General features: G+C 39.1%; 1 protein-coding gene across 1 annotated transcript in view; it reads left to right on the top strand.

The window, feature by feature from the left end:
• Positions 1–18889, top strand: part of hdac11 (histone deacetylase 11) — a 49538-nt gene extending 30649 nt beyond the window's left edge. Inside the window, exons 9-11 of the mRNA XM_074679673.1 lie at positions 11201–11297; positions 14944–15122; positions 17696–18889. Of these exons, the coding sequence (XP_074535774.1) occupies positions 11201–11297; positions 14944–15122; positions 17696–17938 (519 nt within the window). The 3' untranslated portion in view covers positions 17939–18889. The remainder of the gene's footprint in view (positions 1–11200; positions 11298–14943; positions 15123–17695) is intronic.
• Positions 18890–20157: the final 1268 nt, after the last annotated feature.

Below are 20157 nucleotides of genomic sequence, written 5' to 3'. Positions count from 1 at the left end.
AGTAATTTACGACAGTGTGTGAGTCCCATTAAAATAGATCCTCTTTATAACCAAAACAAAGCTAAGTTAAGTTTGGAGTTACCAATATGGCATCTGATGATGACTGGCTTCAAAACTCTGTGTCAGTTTGGCAGCAACATACCATGAATACTGGGAGACGAGATAATTACCTAACCTAGTAAAGTAACAAGCGTACAGTGTATTATTCAAATAAAGTGAATGATATGAGGGATTCATCTCTGTGAGGACAGAGGATTAAAGGAACAGTCACTTTACTCCCATGTTAGTGTGGCCAATCCATCCAGCACACAAGCTCCAGGCTGAGGTAGATTCTATCTCTTCTTCATCACCTGACTCCCACAAGACAGGACCCTCATCTACTCTTGATGAGCATTTTTGTGCCACCTAAATGTCACATAGTGTCAAGAAACTGTAATTCTGGAAGTTTCTGAGGGAGCGAGTGCGTGCTGGGTTTGAAAGATTTAAAAACTGAACTCAATTAAAATTGTTTGGATTCCATCACGCTACAAAGCAGCACAAATATATCTTTTTAATACGTCTTATTCGCTTTGTGCTTATGAAAACGATTCATACTCATTTCATTTATATATATCAAACATTTAAGAGGGAGAGAAAGCTGTTAATGGATCAGTCACGTCTTGTGAGTATTATACCATCACCGTGGACATTTTCTACAAACATCCTTTGTGCTCTTCACTCATGAAAGCAAAAATAATCTCCTGCCTTTTTTAATTATGTGTTTCTAAACAAGAGAAGAATGGAACAAATATCCACTGTAGATATTAGGACTTGGTAATGGAGGAACAACAAAGGGAAGGCTGTTTGAGGCAGCAGTGAAGGCTTTGGGCTGACACTAACAAATGGCAGTGAAACAGCAATCTTTTATAGTAAAGTATGTGGGGGAGAGGATAAGACTAATAAGACTGCAGGCGGCAGGAGCTCAGACAGCATATGAGCTGATTTATAGGCTCAGGCTGTCTTTAAGAGACACCGCAGAGCAGAGCATTCACTTACATGTTCATTCAGTCCTTGTCTCATACCAGACGCTTGTATCAGACTTCAGTGCGATATATCTTCTGCTTTTTCATGCAAAACAAACTCAACTCTGATGCAAAGCTTGGTGGTCTGAAGTCTTTATATAGACTTGAGATCCACTGCATTTTCATTTTCACTCTACATCAAGGTAAAACATTTTGATGGCATCATCAGCATCAAGACCTTTAGTTAATGCTGTACACTTTAATTGTTGCAGCACAGATCCCCTGCTAGGCTTCTAGCTATCTGGTCTTAGCTTTACTGGCTATGACTCACTGTTCCAACAACCTCCCACAGCTCCTCCAACACCACCCAAACTCTTTTCTCACGTAAGCCAGTTTCAGCTCCCCCTGTTGTATTCTTTCTGAGATGGTCAGTGTGTGGTTGTGGGTTTTCATTAGCACCTGTTAAGAATCTCTGTTGACTAGGGCTGCAGCTGTCGAATATTTTAGCATTCAAGTATTCTACTGAAAATCCCATCGATTAATCGAGTAATCGGATAAAATACATTTTTGTTTAGTTAAAGAGCAGTTATTTTTCAAATGATTTTTTTTCTTTTTAAGAAATACAATTTCTGATACAGCATGTCAATAAGAGCACTTTGTTTGGTAGCTCCAAAATTTGTAAACACACTTTGACACATTTTTTGTGCCTTGTACATCTCATCAAATATTGCGGACCCAAATGGCACCCGTTTCATAGAATGACCCATTAGTCTCCAAACTCCTGAAAAGAAGCTAGATTTGTTGCTAGTTGCTATTTTGTATAAGCGGTAGCTTGAGGGGTCTGAAAACTCTCTTAATATGGCCTCAGCTTTATTTAAAATACCACTTTTTGATCTTTTTTAAAATTGAATGATTCCTCGAGGTGGAGACAATTACTCGAGTAATTTTTGTAATCGAGTACCTCGAAACATTCGAGGAATCGTTTCAGCTCTACTGTTGACTGGTTCTTATTGATCTATAAATCAGTCAGTTCTTACTCACATAGCTCAGCATCCTTACCAAAGTTATCTGGATACATTTAACGTAAAGATTTGACCTACACTGCTCAGAGGAGGAACACTTCAAAACAGGGCCCTACACTAACTTGTTCACTGGTAGCACCCTTACGACCAACTTTCTCAGTTGGTCGCACCAGCACATGATTTGGTCCCACCATTTATTTATATATTTATTTTTTTATTTATTCATGTGTAGTAACATAACTTTAAGTAGTAGTAACTTAACTTTATGTAACTTTAAAAGAAGACAATAAAAATGTTTCTAAAATAAAAAGCAAATAACAACAACAGACATGCATGTGTGTACATATCAGGTTTATTATAGTTAACTAAAACATTACTGTTCAAAAACTAAAATATAAAACAAAAGTGAGGCTTTACATAAAACAATTACTAAAATTATTAAGTGAGTTTACAAAACATACTAAAATAACCGAAAATGTCTTTAGCTTTCGTCTGTGTCAATCTGTGTCAAACATGAACTCACTTTTACCAATCGAGAGTACTGGCAGGCTGCCAACTCTCCTGAATATGGAGAGAGTCTCCCTTTTTTTTTAACCCTTTCTCCCGCTCTTCCCTTGGCTTGTGATTTCTCCTGATTGTCCCCCAACTTTGAGTGTTCTCCTGTGAGCTCTAATATTATATTCAAATCAAGTCCCGTACTTGGGCGTTAAATCGAAAACTCAAAAACCATCCAACCCCTCTCTCTGAGTTGGTTTGATCCAGAGACGCTGCAGGACACCTCTCAGAGACGGAGACAGATAACTGTGCTGCACATGTTGATGAAGAGTTTATCAGAGCCTTAGCTGTTTTCTATCTTTCTTTTTTGGTGTTGACATGTCGTGAGTTAAACTAACGTAGCTCTGCTCTAACGCAGCTTCCTTTTCAATAAGGAGAGTTTAGAGCCACGTGAATCATATAGTGAGAAGGCTGACTCTAAAATAGTGAAACACGTGTCGTGAAGATCTGTCTGTCCTCGGTGTGTGATGCTCATACTCATGCACGCGACGGCGCTCTCTCTTCAGAACAGCATAGAGTTCAGGTGGAGACTGACTGAGCCAGTGAAAGAGGGGGAGAATTCAAACCACAATGTCTTGTACAGTGCCCTTGATAGATGGAGTATTAAGACATATCCACTCGCACGAGTGTGACCAGATGAAAGTTTTTTACTCGCACACGCTGAAAAAAAGGTCCCATATGCGACCATGTTGGTCGCAGTCTCGAGCCCTGCTTCTAGACATTATGCGGGCAGCAGAACCTTCTTCATGGCATCTCCAAACCCTTTCACGTCTGTTACATGAGCTCAAAGTTGAACCCACTCTCACCAGGTCACCAGTGGCACACTTGCCAATTCTAGTGGTACATGGCAAATGCCTATTAAGCTGAACGGTGCTGGGAAGTGAGCACAGGGCCCACTGTAGGATGTCACGCCCTTATGACCATCCTCGTGGAGTCTGTTTCTGATTATTTGCTTACTGGAGGTCATTTTGTGGGGCTCTGGCAGAGCTCACCCTGCTCCTTCTTGCACAAAGGAGCAGATACTGATCCTGCTGAGGGTCTAAGAACCTCTCAAGGGCCTGTCCAGCTCTGGATCTTTATAGAGCTCTGAAGTCCAGAAGTGAGGAGAAGAGTTTAAGTATGTGATTGACAAAAATACTAAGAGACAAAGCTGTAGTTAAAAATTCAGCCAAACCAGCTTCATTTTTATTTATTTTTTTAATTTTCTTGATGATAATGCAGTTGTGTTGTGTTATAGTACAAGTTGAAATTGTTACAGGGTGTCCAAGCATCCTTAAGGCTGATTTATGCGTGACGCGTCTGCGGGGTCCGTATGGCTTCATGTGGAAGAATGACGTCATTTTCGCACCAATGCCCCTTGCACGGTCCTTTTCACGTGGAAATTTTCCACGCCGCGCATCAGAGAAAAAAAGAGACATTTGTTAAAAGAACCTGAAAAAATCTCCGGGACAGATATGTAAATGTGTTGTAAACAAAGGCAAACTTCTTTGACTCTCGTTTAGTTCTCTGGTACACTCATAAAAGGAACATTGGTGTTTGTTCAATCAGCATAAATAAAACATGTAGCTTCTAGTAGATTATTTCATGTTCAGTGGTTAAACATGATCAAAACATGTTGTTTCAGCATGATGTGCAAAATTGTTAAAACAACAAAGTCACTTTATGTTAACTCAACCTAATTGGTTTAGGTAGGAATCCCTTCTGCAACACCTCTCCAGAGCAGGAGGTGGCAGCAATGTGCAATAGGCCCTATTCATCAGAGAGCAGAGCCAGAGGATAACACTGTAAAAGAAGTCTGTCAATCAGTTGAAGTGATGTAATTTTTTTAATCAATCCAACTCAATAATTAAGTTAAGGTCTCCAATGTATTTTTGTGGACCATATCAACATGAAATTCTGTGTTGCTACAACTAATAATAGAAGTAGTTGGACCAACTTAAATTATTTAACATGGATTTAGTTGGGATCTCTTAAGAAATTTGAGTAAAATCTACTATGTGTATTTGAGTTACAAGAACGAATGTTATTAATTTGAAATAACTTAAAGATAACATGTACATTAAGATTAAATAAATTATCTAAATCTAGATAAAGATATTGCGTGCAACTGCTAAAATTAATAAAATTGGGTAAATTCAACTAAATATTTTTTCAGTGAACTAATAGAAAGAAGTAGTTGGACTAACTTAAATTAATTGCTTCAATCTGTAACACCTAAATTAATTAAGTTCTTTGAAATGAAATTAACAAGTTCAATTAACACAACTTAATAAGTCAAATAAATTAAATATTTTAATTCTTCTCAAATCAACATTTTGCCTTAATCCAACCTAAAATTTTAAGTTGATTCAACTCAATAATCTGCAAAACCCAAAAGGAAAACCATGGATGAGGAGGGAACACTGTGGATATGAGACCCTGATGCACATTAAGATACCACGCAGGGACAGTGTGTCTGTGCTCCATGGCATGGACCAGCTGCCTGTCTGTGGTCCACTGTGCTGGCTAGCTGTCTGTCTGGCTGGCTGTCTGTGCTCTACAGTACAGGCTGCTTGGCTGTGCCCCATGGCATTGGCTGCCTGGCTGTGCTCCACGGCATAGGCTGCTTGTCCTGGCTGCCTGGCCATCTGTGCTCCATGACATGGGCTGCAGAGGATATAAGACGCTGCTGAACATTTTAGTATTGCATTAGGGGCACAGGCTGCCTGTGCAACAGTGCGTGGACCGGCAGTGTAATCTTTATAACCTTGTTATTAAAAATTGACCAACTCAGCAAAGACCGTCAACACATCTCATATGTTAACACAAAACACTGTAAAAATAACTGGGTACATTGTCCGCGTCATGGAACGCTAAGAGCCTGTCTGCCCTCTGGAGCACAGACAGCCGGTCCACCCCCTGGAGCGCAAACATGCTGTGCCCCCAGCAAGGTCTCATATCCACATTGTGTCCACGTTACTCGTGGTTAAAAAGCACAGCACAGGAGAATTGTAAAATTTAGGACAAAACTGATGAGGGAAAAAGTGACCAGTGACGCATGAGAGAAAAGTGTTTCAGGGAGAAGAGCAGTGTGCTCTGTTTGGAGGCTTTTCGGTTTTTAAAACGTGTCACTGATCGAAGAACAGTTCATTTCTGTACTTTTACAGTTATTTCATTTAGTTCTGTGTTACAGTGTTTGTAATTTTATGGTATTTGTCTGGAAACTTTGCAGCCATTGCCTTTAGACCTTTTTTACTGCTATTTTTATTTTTTATGTATTTATTTATTTATTTGTATAGTGAATTGCAACCATGAGTGAGGAGGGTACAGGGTGCAGCTGGCCTAATAGCTAAAAAAAAAAAAAATCCAGGATGTTATTATACAGATAATTTCTGTAATTTTACAGTTTTGAATACTATTTTTGAAAAACATAAAAAATGATTTAAAAATTAAGAGTTAACTGTAATATATACATTTTTTTTCACAGTTTGAAATTACTGAAAATATCTGTAAATCTACTAGTATTTTGTTGTTTCATAAGAAAGCAGAAAAACATCTGTTAAAACTAACAGACCATTTCCTGTAAATTTTTTTTTTTTAAGCGTGTATCTCACGGTGATAAATAATCATTTCAACAAAGTCCTGGATCCAGACAGTGATCTGGAGCACCTCCAAAATTTAATCATGTGTTCCTGGTTCCATTTTGATCATTTCCTGAAAATTTCATCAAGATCTGTCTGTTAGTTCTGAAGTTATGTTGTTCACAGACAAACAGACAAACTCTCCCAAAAACATAACCTCCTTGGAGGAGAAAAATGCTATATGTAGGACCTAAATGAATTAATCAAAGGTCTTAAATTTGTCAGAGCAGGACTGGTTAAGGTTAAATATATTTGTCTATTTCTTGTGTGACTTTTCGAGGAGCAGATGTAAATTGGCTACTTTTTTACAAGCTGCTGATATCAGGGATATAAATTCTCCGTCACTATGACGGATGTCCGTTAATTTCAGAATTGTTTTATTTTTTCTCAGTGTCAGTCAGACAAAAAGTGGAGCAGCCTGCTGTTTTAAATGTGGGTATTTATCCAAGTCCTGTAACACAAGTGTAGTTTTGCATCTGTGTGGTATTCAATGTGGGCTGCAGTCTAAACTTTTATCTGCTTTGTGAAATCCGCTCTGTGTAGGAGACGTTTACAGTAAGCAGTAGCGTGCACTCCCTGTCACGTCCGGACTTTGTTTTTAGCTCTGTTGTGTAATTTACATACCTGATCAGAGAAAAAATACCAGGAAATAACTATCCACAACATGATGGAGTTTACCGTCAAAGTTTCACCACGTGCAGGCAGAGCAGACAGTCGTCTGTATCAATCTTTAACTCTGTCCTGCACTAAAGATAAAACTTCCGGTAGCTAAGGAGTGTCCTATCTAATCTGGCTTCTGAAGGGCTTCCTCAGTAAACTCAAAGATAATCACAGTTTCTGTTAAACATTTACCCCACCACATCTCTTCAAACCGCAGTAAAACCATAAAACTGATAAAATTGGACTGGCTGATTCTAATGTGAGCATACATCACCTGTTTTCACTTGTTTTGAAAAGCAGTGTTAACACAATTTCATGTTCTTCTCCAGCAAATTAGATTTAAATGAAGCATTTTAATGAAGACATTACATCCAGCGAGCTGTGGGCTGCGTTTCAGTTGCCATCAAATGTGAATAAAGCGTAAATGCTGTTTAATACGAAATGTACAGTATGACTGCTCACAGCTGCTTTGTTCTGAACGAAAACTCCTTCAGGTCATTAAATCCTGGCAGACCTCTGAAGGCAGCAGGACATGTGCTGATACATCTGCGGCCTCAGATCGGAGAGGCTGTGTCGTAGATCAGTGCCATTACCCACAAATGTTCACTGTGTTTACCTTCAATAAATCATGTGTAAATGACAGCAGGCTGCTACAGGATTACTACACACATTCTGCAAGCGTGAGAGAGGGTGAGTTACATTTAGAATACAGTGTTTCATCCCATTTCCAGAGTTTGAATAAAGAAACTCTGAGTTTTAGGTTTTATTCTGAAACTAAACGCTTTCAGGTCGTATATGAAGGAATGATTCAGACGTCAAACTGAAAGAAGTGGAATTGTTACCGACATAGCAGTCATGTAAACCTCTTCAGGTGATTTATTTCACTTTTTTCATTTTTGTGATGAAAATAAAAATCAGCTCTAATGCTCTCCAACTCGTATTAGACTTCCCTCCACGCTTCACAGCAAGAAGCTGAGGCGTCACAAGTCTGACTGTTTCTTAAAGATGCTGTGAGAAGGATTGGTTTTTATTGGACTGTCTTGTTGCCTTCTTGTTCTGCCAGTCATCTAAGGAGCAGAGCTAATGTAACCTCGCTCTTCATTTTACTAATAGTAGGGCTGCAACCACTGATAATTTAAGTAATCGATTACCCTGACGATTATATTTACGATTAATCAGTTAACCAGAAAAAAAAGGATGTGAATGCATAATAGTAAAATTTGCAAAACGAAACATGTCTTGTTATTTAACTTAATGTTTGCTAATACAAAGAAACAACACATTTGAACATAGTTTAAACTGATCAGATGCTATATTTATAAAGCATAACAAATGACATGAATGTATTGTCACTTACAGAATCAAAAGTTTAGGCAAAATAAAAGTAAATACTTTGTTATGTCATCAGATTAAGAACTTAGTGTGCTAAGAAGGCAAATAAATAAAAATGTGTCCTAAACCTTTTCACCTGCAGGTCAAACAGTTCACCCCCTCTGCCCTACCACTATCTGTAGCAGCTAATGCTAATGCTAACGGTGGTTTAATGAACTCCTTGTGGTTTTCAAACCAGTGGCGACTGACTGCAAGGGAAGCTCAGCTTTCCCTAAAATGTCCCCCCAAAAAGTGGTGATATGTTCTGCTGTGTGTACATCTCATTGACAAATATATATGAGCTAGAATTCCTTCATCTTTTGTTCAGAATCAGCTACCTATCACAGGTAACTGGCTCCACCTCCTTCTCATTCATCCCCGCAGCATCTCATCGCTTTAACACAGTCAGACGCTGAGCGTCTTCTGACTTCAGTGGGGAAGCGTAGAGTGGGTTGTTCCACTGTGGAAAACTGGACGGTCATTGGATAAACGCTGGGCTTTGTCCCGCCCTCAGACGCTCAGCGTCTCTGGGGGTCTATGAGGCAGTGGGCTGACCTGGACGCTGAGCTTCTGTGTGATGATTGGATGATCTGTATGAGGCCGAATCCCTATTTGATTGACAGTGAAATGAGCCAGTCAGTGATCTTGAAGTATAACCCTCCACCGGAGCATCTTCTGATTTCTATATTCAGTTGTTCTGGACTGATCCGGAGGCTTTATCAATCCCCAGCGAGTTTACCTTTCTTAAAAATGACGAGCGTTGTGTTTAAAGATTCTCTCTCTTTTCACTAATAAGCAGCTACAGCTACAGCTGCAGAGCTTCTCCCTCCTGTTACTCACACTTACAGCCTGCAGGTGTAGAGAGGAGCTTCTCCTGTTTAAAGTGGCTCAAGTCAACACCCGCAGCACGATGGGCCAAGGCCATTTAAGCAGGCTAGCTCTACTGGCCATTGAGAGAACACTGGTAAAATCCCTGGAAAAAACACCTGGTTGGTACGACAGGGTCACAGATCATTTTCTGAAAAGGAACGGAGGGTAGAATTTACGTTGAGATGAATTAAAAAAATGTATGATGTAGGCCGGAAAAAAATGAGCCTCCCCTCCTTGACTGACAAGCAGCTGCCACTGTTTCAAGCGGGGTGACGATTTAATAAAAAGACTTAAGGAGTCCTAAAAGACATTTCACTGCGTATAAAAGGAGTGTATTTGTAGCTCCTCACCTCACTTTTATGCTCCCCGACTTCTCATCGATGAGCCCTGCATGTTTACATTTTACGTGCTGGATCATTGCAGTTGTACTACCGTGCCATGCAAGGTCATTTTTGTCAATTAACACGCTGTGTGCTTTTACTCAGCGTGAAATACTCCCAAATTTAGGGGATTTTTGGATGAACGGCTTCTCCGGCTCTGTCATTCTTAGCATATTTACTTGTTTCCCTCACCTGGGAAACCTGGGAAAAAAACAGCTTCTCCTCCGCCTTGCTGATCTGTTGACATGTGATACATGCATACAGCACCACAGCCAAAATAATCTACACTCCAGTCAAGTGGGTGGTGATAATGCACCTTCAGCTAGTTGTCAACCACTAAATAATCCAAAGGAAGAAGACAAATAAACTAAAGACAAACTGATACAGTAATGGAGCAGCACGGTGCATCGATGGAAAAAAAAGTTGTCAGCGCTCTTACTAATCGTTTTTCAAATCAGCAGCCCTAATTGATGGACTCTCAAGTTTGAACAGACCACTGCAGAATAACTGCTGCATATGGACTGGAATGAACATTATCACAAACAGTTTAACTCCTGTGTTAGCCTTTAGCTTGTGCTCTATCTCTCTCCTGTTTATCTTTCTTCTGTCCTTTTTCTGTCTGACAGTTAGGCTCCAGTGTCCACCATCACTACAAAATTAATCACAGAAATCGTTTTCAGCAGAGAAAAACACAGATCTCTCTTCTCACTGCTAAACTTCGTCTGCCGGCGTGGTGTTGTAATGGAGACTTAGACGTGCCATAAATCAATCCGGTCCAGTTTGAAGGAAGCTCAGAAGTAACATTTTGAAAAACTGGTAATCTGTAATATTGGTGCTGATAATCTCATTTTAGGTGTGGATTACGATCAGGCATAATAAAGGAGACTTTTTCAAGATCACTTAGAAACTCCTCACAGCCCCTTTAAGTTTAGTGATTTACCTGTAACAACATGAAAACACTATTAAGGCAAATGTTAGTGCACCCTTGTAAATATTGGATTCAGAGATGCTTATCATTCAGAGACGTTATTTTTGCTTTGGATGCTTCGAGTTATTTTGATGAGCTTAGCTTATCACCTTCTCATAACAGCTTCACACTGAGCTCACAAACATGAGGGCTACAAATCTTCTCATCACTCAGTTTTTGCTGTGAGGGCACAGCGTCATCTAACCTGATCTGCTTCATATGAAAACAGCCCAGGCATCACATGATGGATGACACAGCTCGTGGGGCGTGATGAACAGCCGACGCCGATTGTCCACTTGTCCGTACATCCTCCTTTTCATTCAGTAATACCAAACTTGGCTTTGAGCCTAATCCCCTCCTGACAGCAGCCAGACAGTTCGGGTGACAAATGTAGGATGAGAAATGAAAAATGACGACGAAGCAACGACTTCTTAGAAGTTTTGTATTTTCTTTTTTTAACATTTAATGCATAACGGCGTCAAGCCTATTTATCTCTGATCTGGTGCTGTCAGTCATGGCAGTGGGTCTCAGGTAAACAAGCAGGTGTGAGTGACACTTGTGCGCCTTGGCACTGCTATGTAATGTAGCAGATTGTCAAACTGCTGAGAGTTATTGACCGGTTTGTATCACACAAGAATAAGGAATCACCCCTGAAAGAAATTCACTCAGTTTGTCAAAGTGGGTTTGCTTTTAAAGAAGCAGAGAAAGCATCAATCTTTTTTTTTTTTTTTAAAACATATCTGCTCTTTTGTAGGGAAACGGACACGAGCGTGATTTCTTGGACGACAGAAGAGTGTTCATCATGGATATGTATAATCGTTACATTTATCCCGGAGACACATTTGCCAAAAGTGAGTGAAAGCAGTTCTCGAGTTTACTCATTGCTGAACCCTCAAGGTTGTGATATTTCTGTATGGGATCCTACGGTGGCCCTGCAACTTAAGAAAACACATGCAAAAAGACAAAAAACACAATCAAATTAAGAAAACATCTTTATCAATTTGACAACACATGCACAGCATTTAGAAAAACGCACTGCAAAGACCACAACACAACGAATGTTTCCAGAGGACACTTAGAAGTGATGCACATGTCCTGACACGCTTGTTGTTGACGCAGATTTTCAGTCACAGCTCTATTATGGTTTTCTATCTGTCAGTTGTGTTGGAAAATGAGGTTAAAGTTAATGATTTTATTCATCTAAAATCGTGATTGTATGATTAAGATATTATCCTATCGCTGTCACTGAAAATCCACGTCAACAACTGCTGTGTCCCAATTCAGGGACTGCAGCCTACGAAGGCTGAATTTGAAGACTGGTTACGTCACAGTGGTGCGTCGAAGGCTGACCCATTTCAAAGGCTCCTCCAATAGAATATGGCTTTCCTTTTTGGGTGCCACGAAGGACGGATTTGGTGAATCCTTTGTGGCCTCACGTATCCCAAGATCCATTTCATTGTCCAACCAATCCACTGGCTGAACTCCAGAAGGAGTCCTGTTTGATCTAGATGTGAAGGATTTCTGGCAACAACTATGTGAATGTATTTCTAAAACATCAAAGATGTTTTTTATGTGGAAAAATGTGTTGTTTGGGCTCTTTTTAGGTAATATACTGAGGGAAAATAGTTCTTCTTCATAAATCTTCTCATTATTAAAAAAATGTGTTCATTAATGTCAATTCTGTGGGGGAAAAAAACTTACTTGGTGTTTTTTTAATTTATTATTTTTTAAAGGGAATTTAAAAAATAGATTAAACATTTCAGCAACTTTTATTTTATACTTTTTTTAAAATCTACCATTCCCCTAGCACTTGTTCAAATCTTAAGAATGTATGTTGTTGCTTAAGTCTTATGTAAATGGTGGTTCTATACTCTATCAATAAAGATAATAATAATAATGGTGATAATAAAAGTAATAATAATAAAAAATAGTGATAACAACAACAACAACAACAACAACAACAATAATAATAATAATAATAATAATAATAATAATAGTAATAATAATAATTATTATTATTATTATTATTATTATTATTATTATTATTATTATTATTATTATTATTATTATTATGAAGCAAAGTGAAAAAAAAAATCCTGTTTTAAAGGCTTTGGTTTAAGTGTGTTTAAAATGTAATGTAAGCCTGACAGGTGAGGGCGATCCTGAGTGATGTTGAGGGTGACAAACAGGAAATGCTCCATAGACCAGACCATCTCAATTCAGTTTGGCCTTTGCGGTCTTCACAGGCTACGAAGGCCTGGTCCTCCGAAGGCTGCAGCCCCTGAAATGAGACACAGCCAACAAACCTGTCTGCAGATGTGCATCACTTTCAAGTGTCCTCTGGAAACACATTTGTTGTGTATTTGCTTTTTTTTTGTTATGTTGTGGTCTTTGCTGCACGTTTCCTCAATGCTGCACACGCTTTTGCTTGTTTGTTTTTTTTGTCATTTTGCACGTGCTTTCTTAAGTTGCAGTCTCGCGAGCTCTCAGAGCCACTGTAAGATCTCGTCTGGTGCAGAAAAACAGCTCCTGAATCCTGAGTCTTGGGTGGAGATGGAGGTCTGGGTTGGAGGATTTCCCACTGCACTCCTGCTCACTCATTAACACACAGCAGGACATCCATCATGCAGCAATCTATGCAACGCAGTAATGAAAGCTTTTACACAAATGAATACGTCAATACATTAAAGCTGATCCGACAGAGACCACATGTTGTGCTTTAACTGCAGCTCCAACATTTACTCTGGAGTCAAAAGGTTACAGCTCTGCCTCTAACATCCTCTGTTCTCTTCTATTAATTGAATTAAAGACGTTTAATAATCACCCCTCCACCTTTTTCAGAGCATGAATTAATGTACATTCTGTTTTTCACAGATAAAAACCACAGCCCTGCTTTAATTCATATTTTCCCTTCAAGACACCTTTATTTTCTTTACCTTCAAAGAACAACATGAACAAATTTTGGTCACTTTTTTTGTTTCAAGTCGTCCTCAGGAAGAAGCAGGACGAGACTTTAAACTAGAAGTAACCATTTCACGTCCTGCTGCGTTGTTCTCTCTGGCTGCTTCGGCTCCATTCTGTTTGAATTCACAAACATAAAGGTCTCCTAATTAACCTTTTCATTTGCATTAATTCTCAGAAATGTACATACTAATTAATTAAAGCACTGCGGCTGATTTCCATTTGATTCTATAGATAGAAGAGCACCTGAGAGTTTCATTAGGATTCAGCCATAAATTCATTTTGTCAGCCAGTGTTGAAATCCTGTTGCATGAAATACTGCAGTATGACTGATGGCTGCAGTTTTCTGTTACTTTAGTTACCCACACTGAAAAAAGAAAACAGTCGGACCAACTGTAATTATTGCTTCAACTGGTCACACCTAAATAAATTTGGTTCTTTAAAATGAAGTTAATAAGTTCAATCAACACAATTGATTAAGTCAAATTAGCTTAAAAATTTGATTGTTCTTAAATCAACATTTGGCATCAGTCCAACTTAAGGTTTTCAATTGTTTCAACTTTATAATTTGCAAAACCTCTGACAAGGTGTTTTTATACTTTTTTGCACTGTAAAAATGTGACAAGTTGAGCTTACTTAAAAGAATCTATGGCAATTGCACTAAAAAGGTTAGTAAATATAACTAATAGTGTCAAGTTGAGTTTACTTTATGTCTACTTGTAAAGTTTACTGAACAGCCTATTGTATTGACTTTTTTAAACCATGAGTGAGGAGGGAATACAGTGGATATTAGACCCTGCTGTGCATTAAAATGTTAACCTGCCAAGAGCACAGGCTTTCTGTGCTCCACATGGCATGGACCTGCTGTCTGTGCCCTGTGGCATGGACCGTGTACCTTTAAGCGTGTTTGATGTTTTATATGTTGTATGTATGTATGAATGTATGTATGAATGAGATGTGTTGATTGACTAAAATTATAATCAGAAATGACAAACTTGGGTTTTGTCTTCAGTTATATTCAAAATACCATTACTGAGAGAGTATTTTAATTGGAGCCCTCACTGCCGTGGAGCACAGCCAGGCAGCCAAGACAAGCAGCCTGTGCAGTGGAGCACAGACAGCCAGCTAGTCCATGCCATGGAGCACAGACAGACTGTCCCTGCGAGGTATCTTAATGTGCAGCAGGGTCTCAAATCCACAGCGTTCCCTCCTTACCCACGGTTCTTCCTTTTGGGTTTTGCAGATTATTGAGTTAAAACAACCTAAAACTTTAAGTTGGATTGATGCAAAATGTTGATTTGAGAAGTAATGATTTTTTTTTTGACCTATTAAGTTGTGTTAATTGAACTTGTTAATTTCATTTTAAAGAACTTGATTTATGTAGGTGTGACCAGTTGGAGCAATTAACCAATTAACCCCTAAACTTAAAAATATTGAGTTGGATTGATTAAAATAAATTACATCACTTCGACTGATTGAAGATTCTCTTTTTACAGTGCATATTGCACCACCTTCTCCATTTCTGTGTCTTATCAGAAGCCATAAAGAGGAGGGTGGAGCTGGACTGGGGCACCGAAGACTCTGAGTATCTCCAGAAAGTTGAGCTCCACTCTGAGGGAGCGCTGAACGAGGTCCGACCCGACATCATCATCTACAACGCAGGGACAGACATCCTGGATGGAGACCCACTTGGAGGACTCTCCATCTCTCCACAGGTGATGTTCCTGTAGGCCTGGGACGGTAGTCAATAAGTCAATTAATCGTTTGACAAATGAAATGACCTGAAAAAATTTGCCAGCCTCAAAATATCGCTATGTGCATGCATTTCTCTACCTTGAGCCTTCACTCTGTGCATCGCTCTCAGCACCTGGGCGTGTTTGTTCTGTAGAGGAATGAACAGAGTGAACCCTCTTGTCAGTCATCCAAAATCTTTGTCTACGGGTGGAGGCAGGGCCGCTAGCACCCGTAGCGAGCAGCAAGTGAGACTCATTAGCTTGTGAGGGGCTACACAGGTGAACGTAGTGGAAATTAGAAGGAGAAAGGATGATTGTTAAGTGAAATGTCACAACCCCAGTGCTCCTCCTGAGCGTCATATAAAGGGACGTGTTTCAGTGATGACGGCATCAGCTGATCACCTCTGGATCATCTGTCAGTCAGCTCTAACAGCTGTTTGTGTGTCTGCACATGTGCGCTGTAATAACTCTGATCAAACAGATACAGTAACAGAGATTTGTCTGTTTCTTTAACCTGTTGAACAAACACGTTACCATGAAGAAAACCTGCTCTCTGTTTATTCTATGTGCTGTTTAGAAGCTCATGGATCACTTTACCAGTATAATGTGTAATTGTTAGATTATTTATGAATTATTCAGCCTTTATCTAGATTGTGAACTCTGAAACTCATTAATGTAAACTAGTTTATTGTGTCTCAGGAAAATATTATTTATTAGATTTCTGTATTAATCCTCTGTTATATTGATTTGATGATGGTTGTGTTCATTTTTGTGTTTTAAACTCACAGCGAACACTTTATTACCAGATTTATGATCAGTCTCTGAACGATCATCAGCGCTTGTCCTCAGCTCGTCTTTTCTCTCTCATTAAACTCTGTTGTGTTTGTGAAGTTTCATGTAAAGTCTGAGCTGCTGCAGCGTCCAATCAGAGAGTGATATTCCATATGGGGGCGTGTCTGTCAAGACTTCCTCAAAGCCGGCTCTCGTGTTTCCTCGATCATAGCTCCACCTATCAATCTCCTACATCCTCTCTCCTCTCTCCTCCGAGCACAATTATCACTTTTAGACAGCCTTCAAAATGGAGACTCAGAAAGTATTTCCGGTGCCGCAGAGGAGAGAAGACAGAGGAGGCATGAAATTAACACATTTAGACGCACCCTATGATTCACACGGCAACGGTGGCAGCAGCATTTCAGAAAAATCACGCCGCCATTTTCAAAAGTTCCTCTTTGAGGTCAGCCAAAACAGCATTTCCTGTGTGAACGAGAGGTGAAAATGCAACAATACTTTTGCGTTACATTCTGAAACTGTTGTGTCAACGCCCCCTTGAGGCTCCACACTCACCACCAGCTGCGCAAGGCCTCTGACTGGGCAAACTCTAAAATGCCAAGTTAGAAAATTTCACCCCTTGTAAACTGTGAGCTATTTGTACAACTGTAGAAGTGTGGTAAAATATAAGCAGTCCTGGTGCAAGATACATCTATACAAAAATATCACCACTAGATGACTATACTCTACAACTACTCAATCTAAACAGTCAACTGTACATATGGAGGTAGATTACAGAGGGAAAGTGAACATGTACAGGAGTGGGTACAAGGTGCAGAGAGATGTAAACAATAGTTGAATAAAAATTATAAATACTTGGAGTGGTGTAATGTGCAAACAGCAGCACAAGGTGCAGTGAGGTGTAAATATTCACTGTTTATTTTGTAATATCAGGTGGGTGTTAAGCAGTTTTCAGCTCCTGTATGACACAGGGATTTATGCTCTGTGAAGACAAATAAAGATCCTTTATGAGTCTTTTCCTCCTGTTTTACTCTTTTTATCCCTTTGTCAAGGTAAGAGATGATTACAGCTCCTAAAAGTTGAAACTTGTCATCTGAGAAACATATTACTGGCAGGCTCAGCCGTGTTTCTGTAAGCACTACATGAAGCTAATTTGTCAGGACTTTTGGAAGCGTACTGAAAGCTGATTTGTTTAAGCCAAATTTGGATTTATTGCTTCCCGTGTGCAGAGATTTCCTGCCAGTGATCCTCCAAATTCCAGAAAATAATTGGAGCAAATGCGGTGAATCTGAAGAAAACTGGAGAGGACTGATTTGTTGAAGATAGTTTGGTGTTTTGGGCTCTTCAGTGGTCTGAAATTGGATAAAAAAAAAGAAAGAAATGCTTGGTCGGTCCAGCTTTAATGATTGTTATTTAAAGTTTGGTTGAACATGTGTTGCTGTCATGGCTAATAAAGATTAAAACCAGTCCTTGTGTTGCGAGTTGCTCCATAATAAATTAGGTTTTACGCAAGCTGTTCCCGCTCATACTCCCGAGGCGAACAGGGGAGTGTGTCTCTTTCCTCCCAGGAACTAGACGCTCTGAGAGGTTTAGGGCTGCACGGTGGAGCGGTGAGATATGGCCGCCTGCAGATCTTCATTTCCTCTCATGGGAGGAAGGGAGCGTAGATAGAAATGTTGGCTGGAAGGTTGACTAAATTCAGAAGAACTAACACCGCTATCAGCTTGAGTAAACTGTAACAGAGCAGCTTCTTCTTTGTCTTCCAGGGCATTGTGAAGAGAGACGAGATTGTGTTCAGGGCGGCTCGACAGCGAGGCATCCCCATACTCATGGTGACATCCGGTGGCTACCAGAAGAAAACGGCGCGTATCATCGCTGACTCCATCCTGAACCTACACCAGCAGGGCCTGATCGGAGCAGAGGCTCTGGAGGCGGAGGGATCGTCCTCACCGGTGACCAGCATGATGTGCGGCTCGGGACCTGTGGGGTCCAAATTTACAACCGTCTGAGAGGCATAAATCCTGGGGTCCTCACTCACAGGTGTTTTCTCCATAGGTGATAAATCACGGCACTAAAGTTACTTTGTTTTGTGCAGCGGTGGCGGCGGCTGTGTGACATTATTGATGGTAGGCGACTGCTGCAACACAAAATGAGCTTATGTGAAATTAATGAACGTGCGGTTGATCAATGCTTGTTTGCACATACACGACATAAAAAAAGGAGCCTTTTGTGTTTTACATTTTTCTGTACAAGTCAGCGATGACTCAAAGGGAGTAATCACTCAGAGAGACAAATAACCCAGAAACAATAACACTCTCCTGGCTACAGGCAGTTTCATACGCTCCTCCATGCGACACAAAGAGTTCTACAAATATTCATTTGGCAAAGGAGAAGAATGGTTTCTGTCTTTAATGTATCTCCGGTGCAGAGTTGTAGGGAGGTATTCTTTCATCTCAGGAAATGTGATTGTGTTATATGTCGGGGATATGATGTATTAATGGTACATGATATAGAAAAGAGGTCTGATACTCTTACAGATACATGAGGAGGGTTTTACTTATACTCCATTCCAGTAAATAGTTTTCAGGGGTAAATAAGATCGATTTACATAAAAGCTGTAACAATCCAACCTAATGTGTTCATTTCTCATCAGGAATCTCACATCTTTCATAATTCATAGCTTACATTGAAAGTTTTCACCATGGAAACCCAAAAGATTCATAATTGAATAAACAAAAACAACGTTTTGAATAAGTACCATTTTGATAAATAACAGACAAATGTATAATATGGCCATTAACTTGTAAAATAAGGCACTATTATTTTGATTTTTTTTTCTATTATTCTTTAATATCAAATTATTGTAATTAAATATTTCACGCTCATTTTAACAGTTTCATACTTTTTAAAATAATGATTCTTTATTTATTTTCCAAAATTTTGTAAGATTAAATTAAAAAAAAAAAACCTTTTGTACAAACTGAAATTTTATTCCAAATTGTCATTTTTCAGCATAATGACTTGGTCTGTCAATCAAAGCACATAAGACAGAGCCAGTTAAGTGATTGGCTGATCCTTTACACAGACATTTCAGCAGCACTTGCAGTATCCATTTAAACCTGGAGACTTATCACTAATGCTGAGAAGACTGAAAAGCTGAAAACAGGAGTGCAGACATGTTTGAGACAGAATGGCTGCAGGAGAGAAGTCAGTTTCAGAGTTGCTCCTCAAGCAGCTGAGAGTGGAGGTTTACAGACCTCTCTAAGACCAACCAATCTTAAAGGATCAAGCAGAGAGATTGACAGAGCAAGTCATTCTAATGAAAAACGACATAATGAAATAAAAAGGCCATTGTGGAAGAGAACATTAAGAAATAAAAATTGCCTTTGTAAAAAACTTTTTTTTATTTATTAAAAGTCTGGAAAATGAAAAAAAAAAAAATCTAAAAAGTATAAAATTGTTAAAATAATCACTATGAAATATTTTTTTAAAAAGTCATAATAATATTGCCTTATTTTACAATTAAATGACCATTTCATATATTTGTCTGTCATTTATCAAAATAGTATTTATTTTAAAATATTTTTTTATCATTGTTTTTTTAATTATGAATCTTTTGGGTTTCCATGTTTCACATGATAATATTGTAAATATAGCAGAGGGTTTATGTTGTTTTATCAATCTAAACCTATCATTGTGATTTTGTACTTTAAACTCCCTGGATATCTGCTGTTCATGTTTACATGAAGCCCTTTATGGTTTTTATTTTTGGTACTAAAATGTTTTTAAACGTGTGAACTAATGTGAAGCACTAAAACATGTGACTCCAAGCACTTTATGGTGATACGTAGTGAACTGACATTCCCCAACTCCTGGAAATCAGCCTTCAGTCGCGTGATCAGAGAGCAGATGCTCTTCATGGGTTTTATCCCTGATGTGTTTGCAGTTGTCTGAACGAAACTAGAGCTTTTTTCACACACATGCAGTGTCCACTCTGCAAAGATACTGAAGACCCAGTTTGATATGATAAAACACACAGTTCTACACTCTGTGTGTGTGTGTGTGTGTGTGTGTGTGTGTGTGTGTGTGTGTGTGTGTGTGTGATTTAAACTTGGCTTTCTAGCGTCGAAATGGCATGCCAGCTCATGATGAAAACTTAAATGAAAACTTATTAATTCCCACCCCTTTACCAAACAATTATTTATAATAATGCCTTTAAAAATAACAC

The sequence above is a fragment of the Halichoeres trimaculatus genome, unplaced genomic scaffold, assembly GCF_033239565.1.
Source record: "Halichoeres trimaculatus isolate MK-OKI-2021-1 unplaced genomic scaffold, fHalTri1.1 fHalTri1_scaffold_1, whole genome shotgun sequence".
In the NCBI taxonomy this organism is placed as follows: domain Eukaryota; kingdom Metazoa; phylum Chordata; class Actinopteri; order Labriformes; family Labridae; genus Halichoeres; species Halichoeres trimaculatus.
Note: the sequence above shows the minus strand (reverse complement) of the source record. Positions and strands in the feature narration are given on the sequence as shown.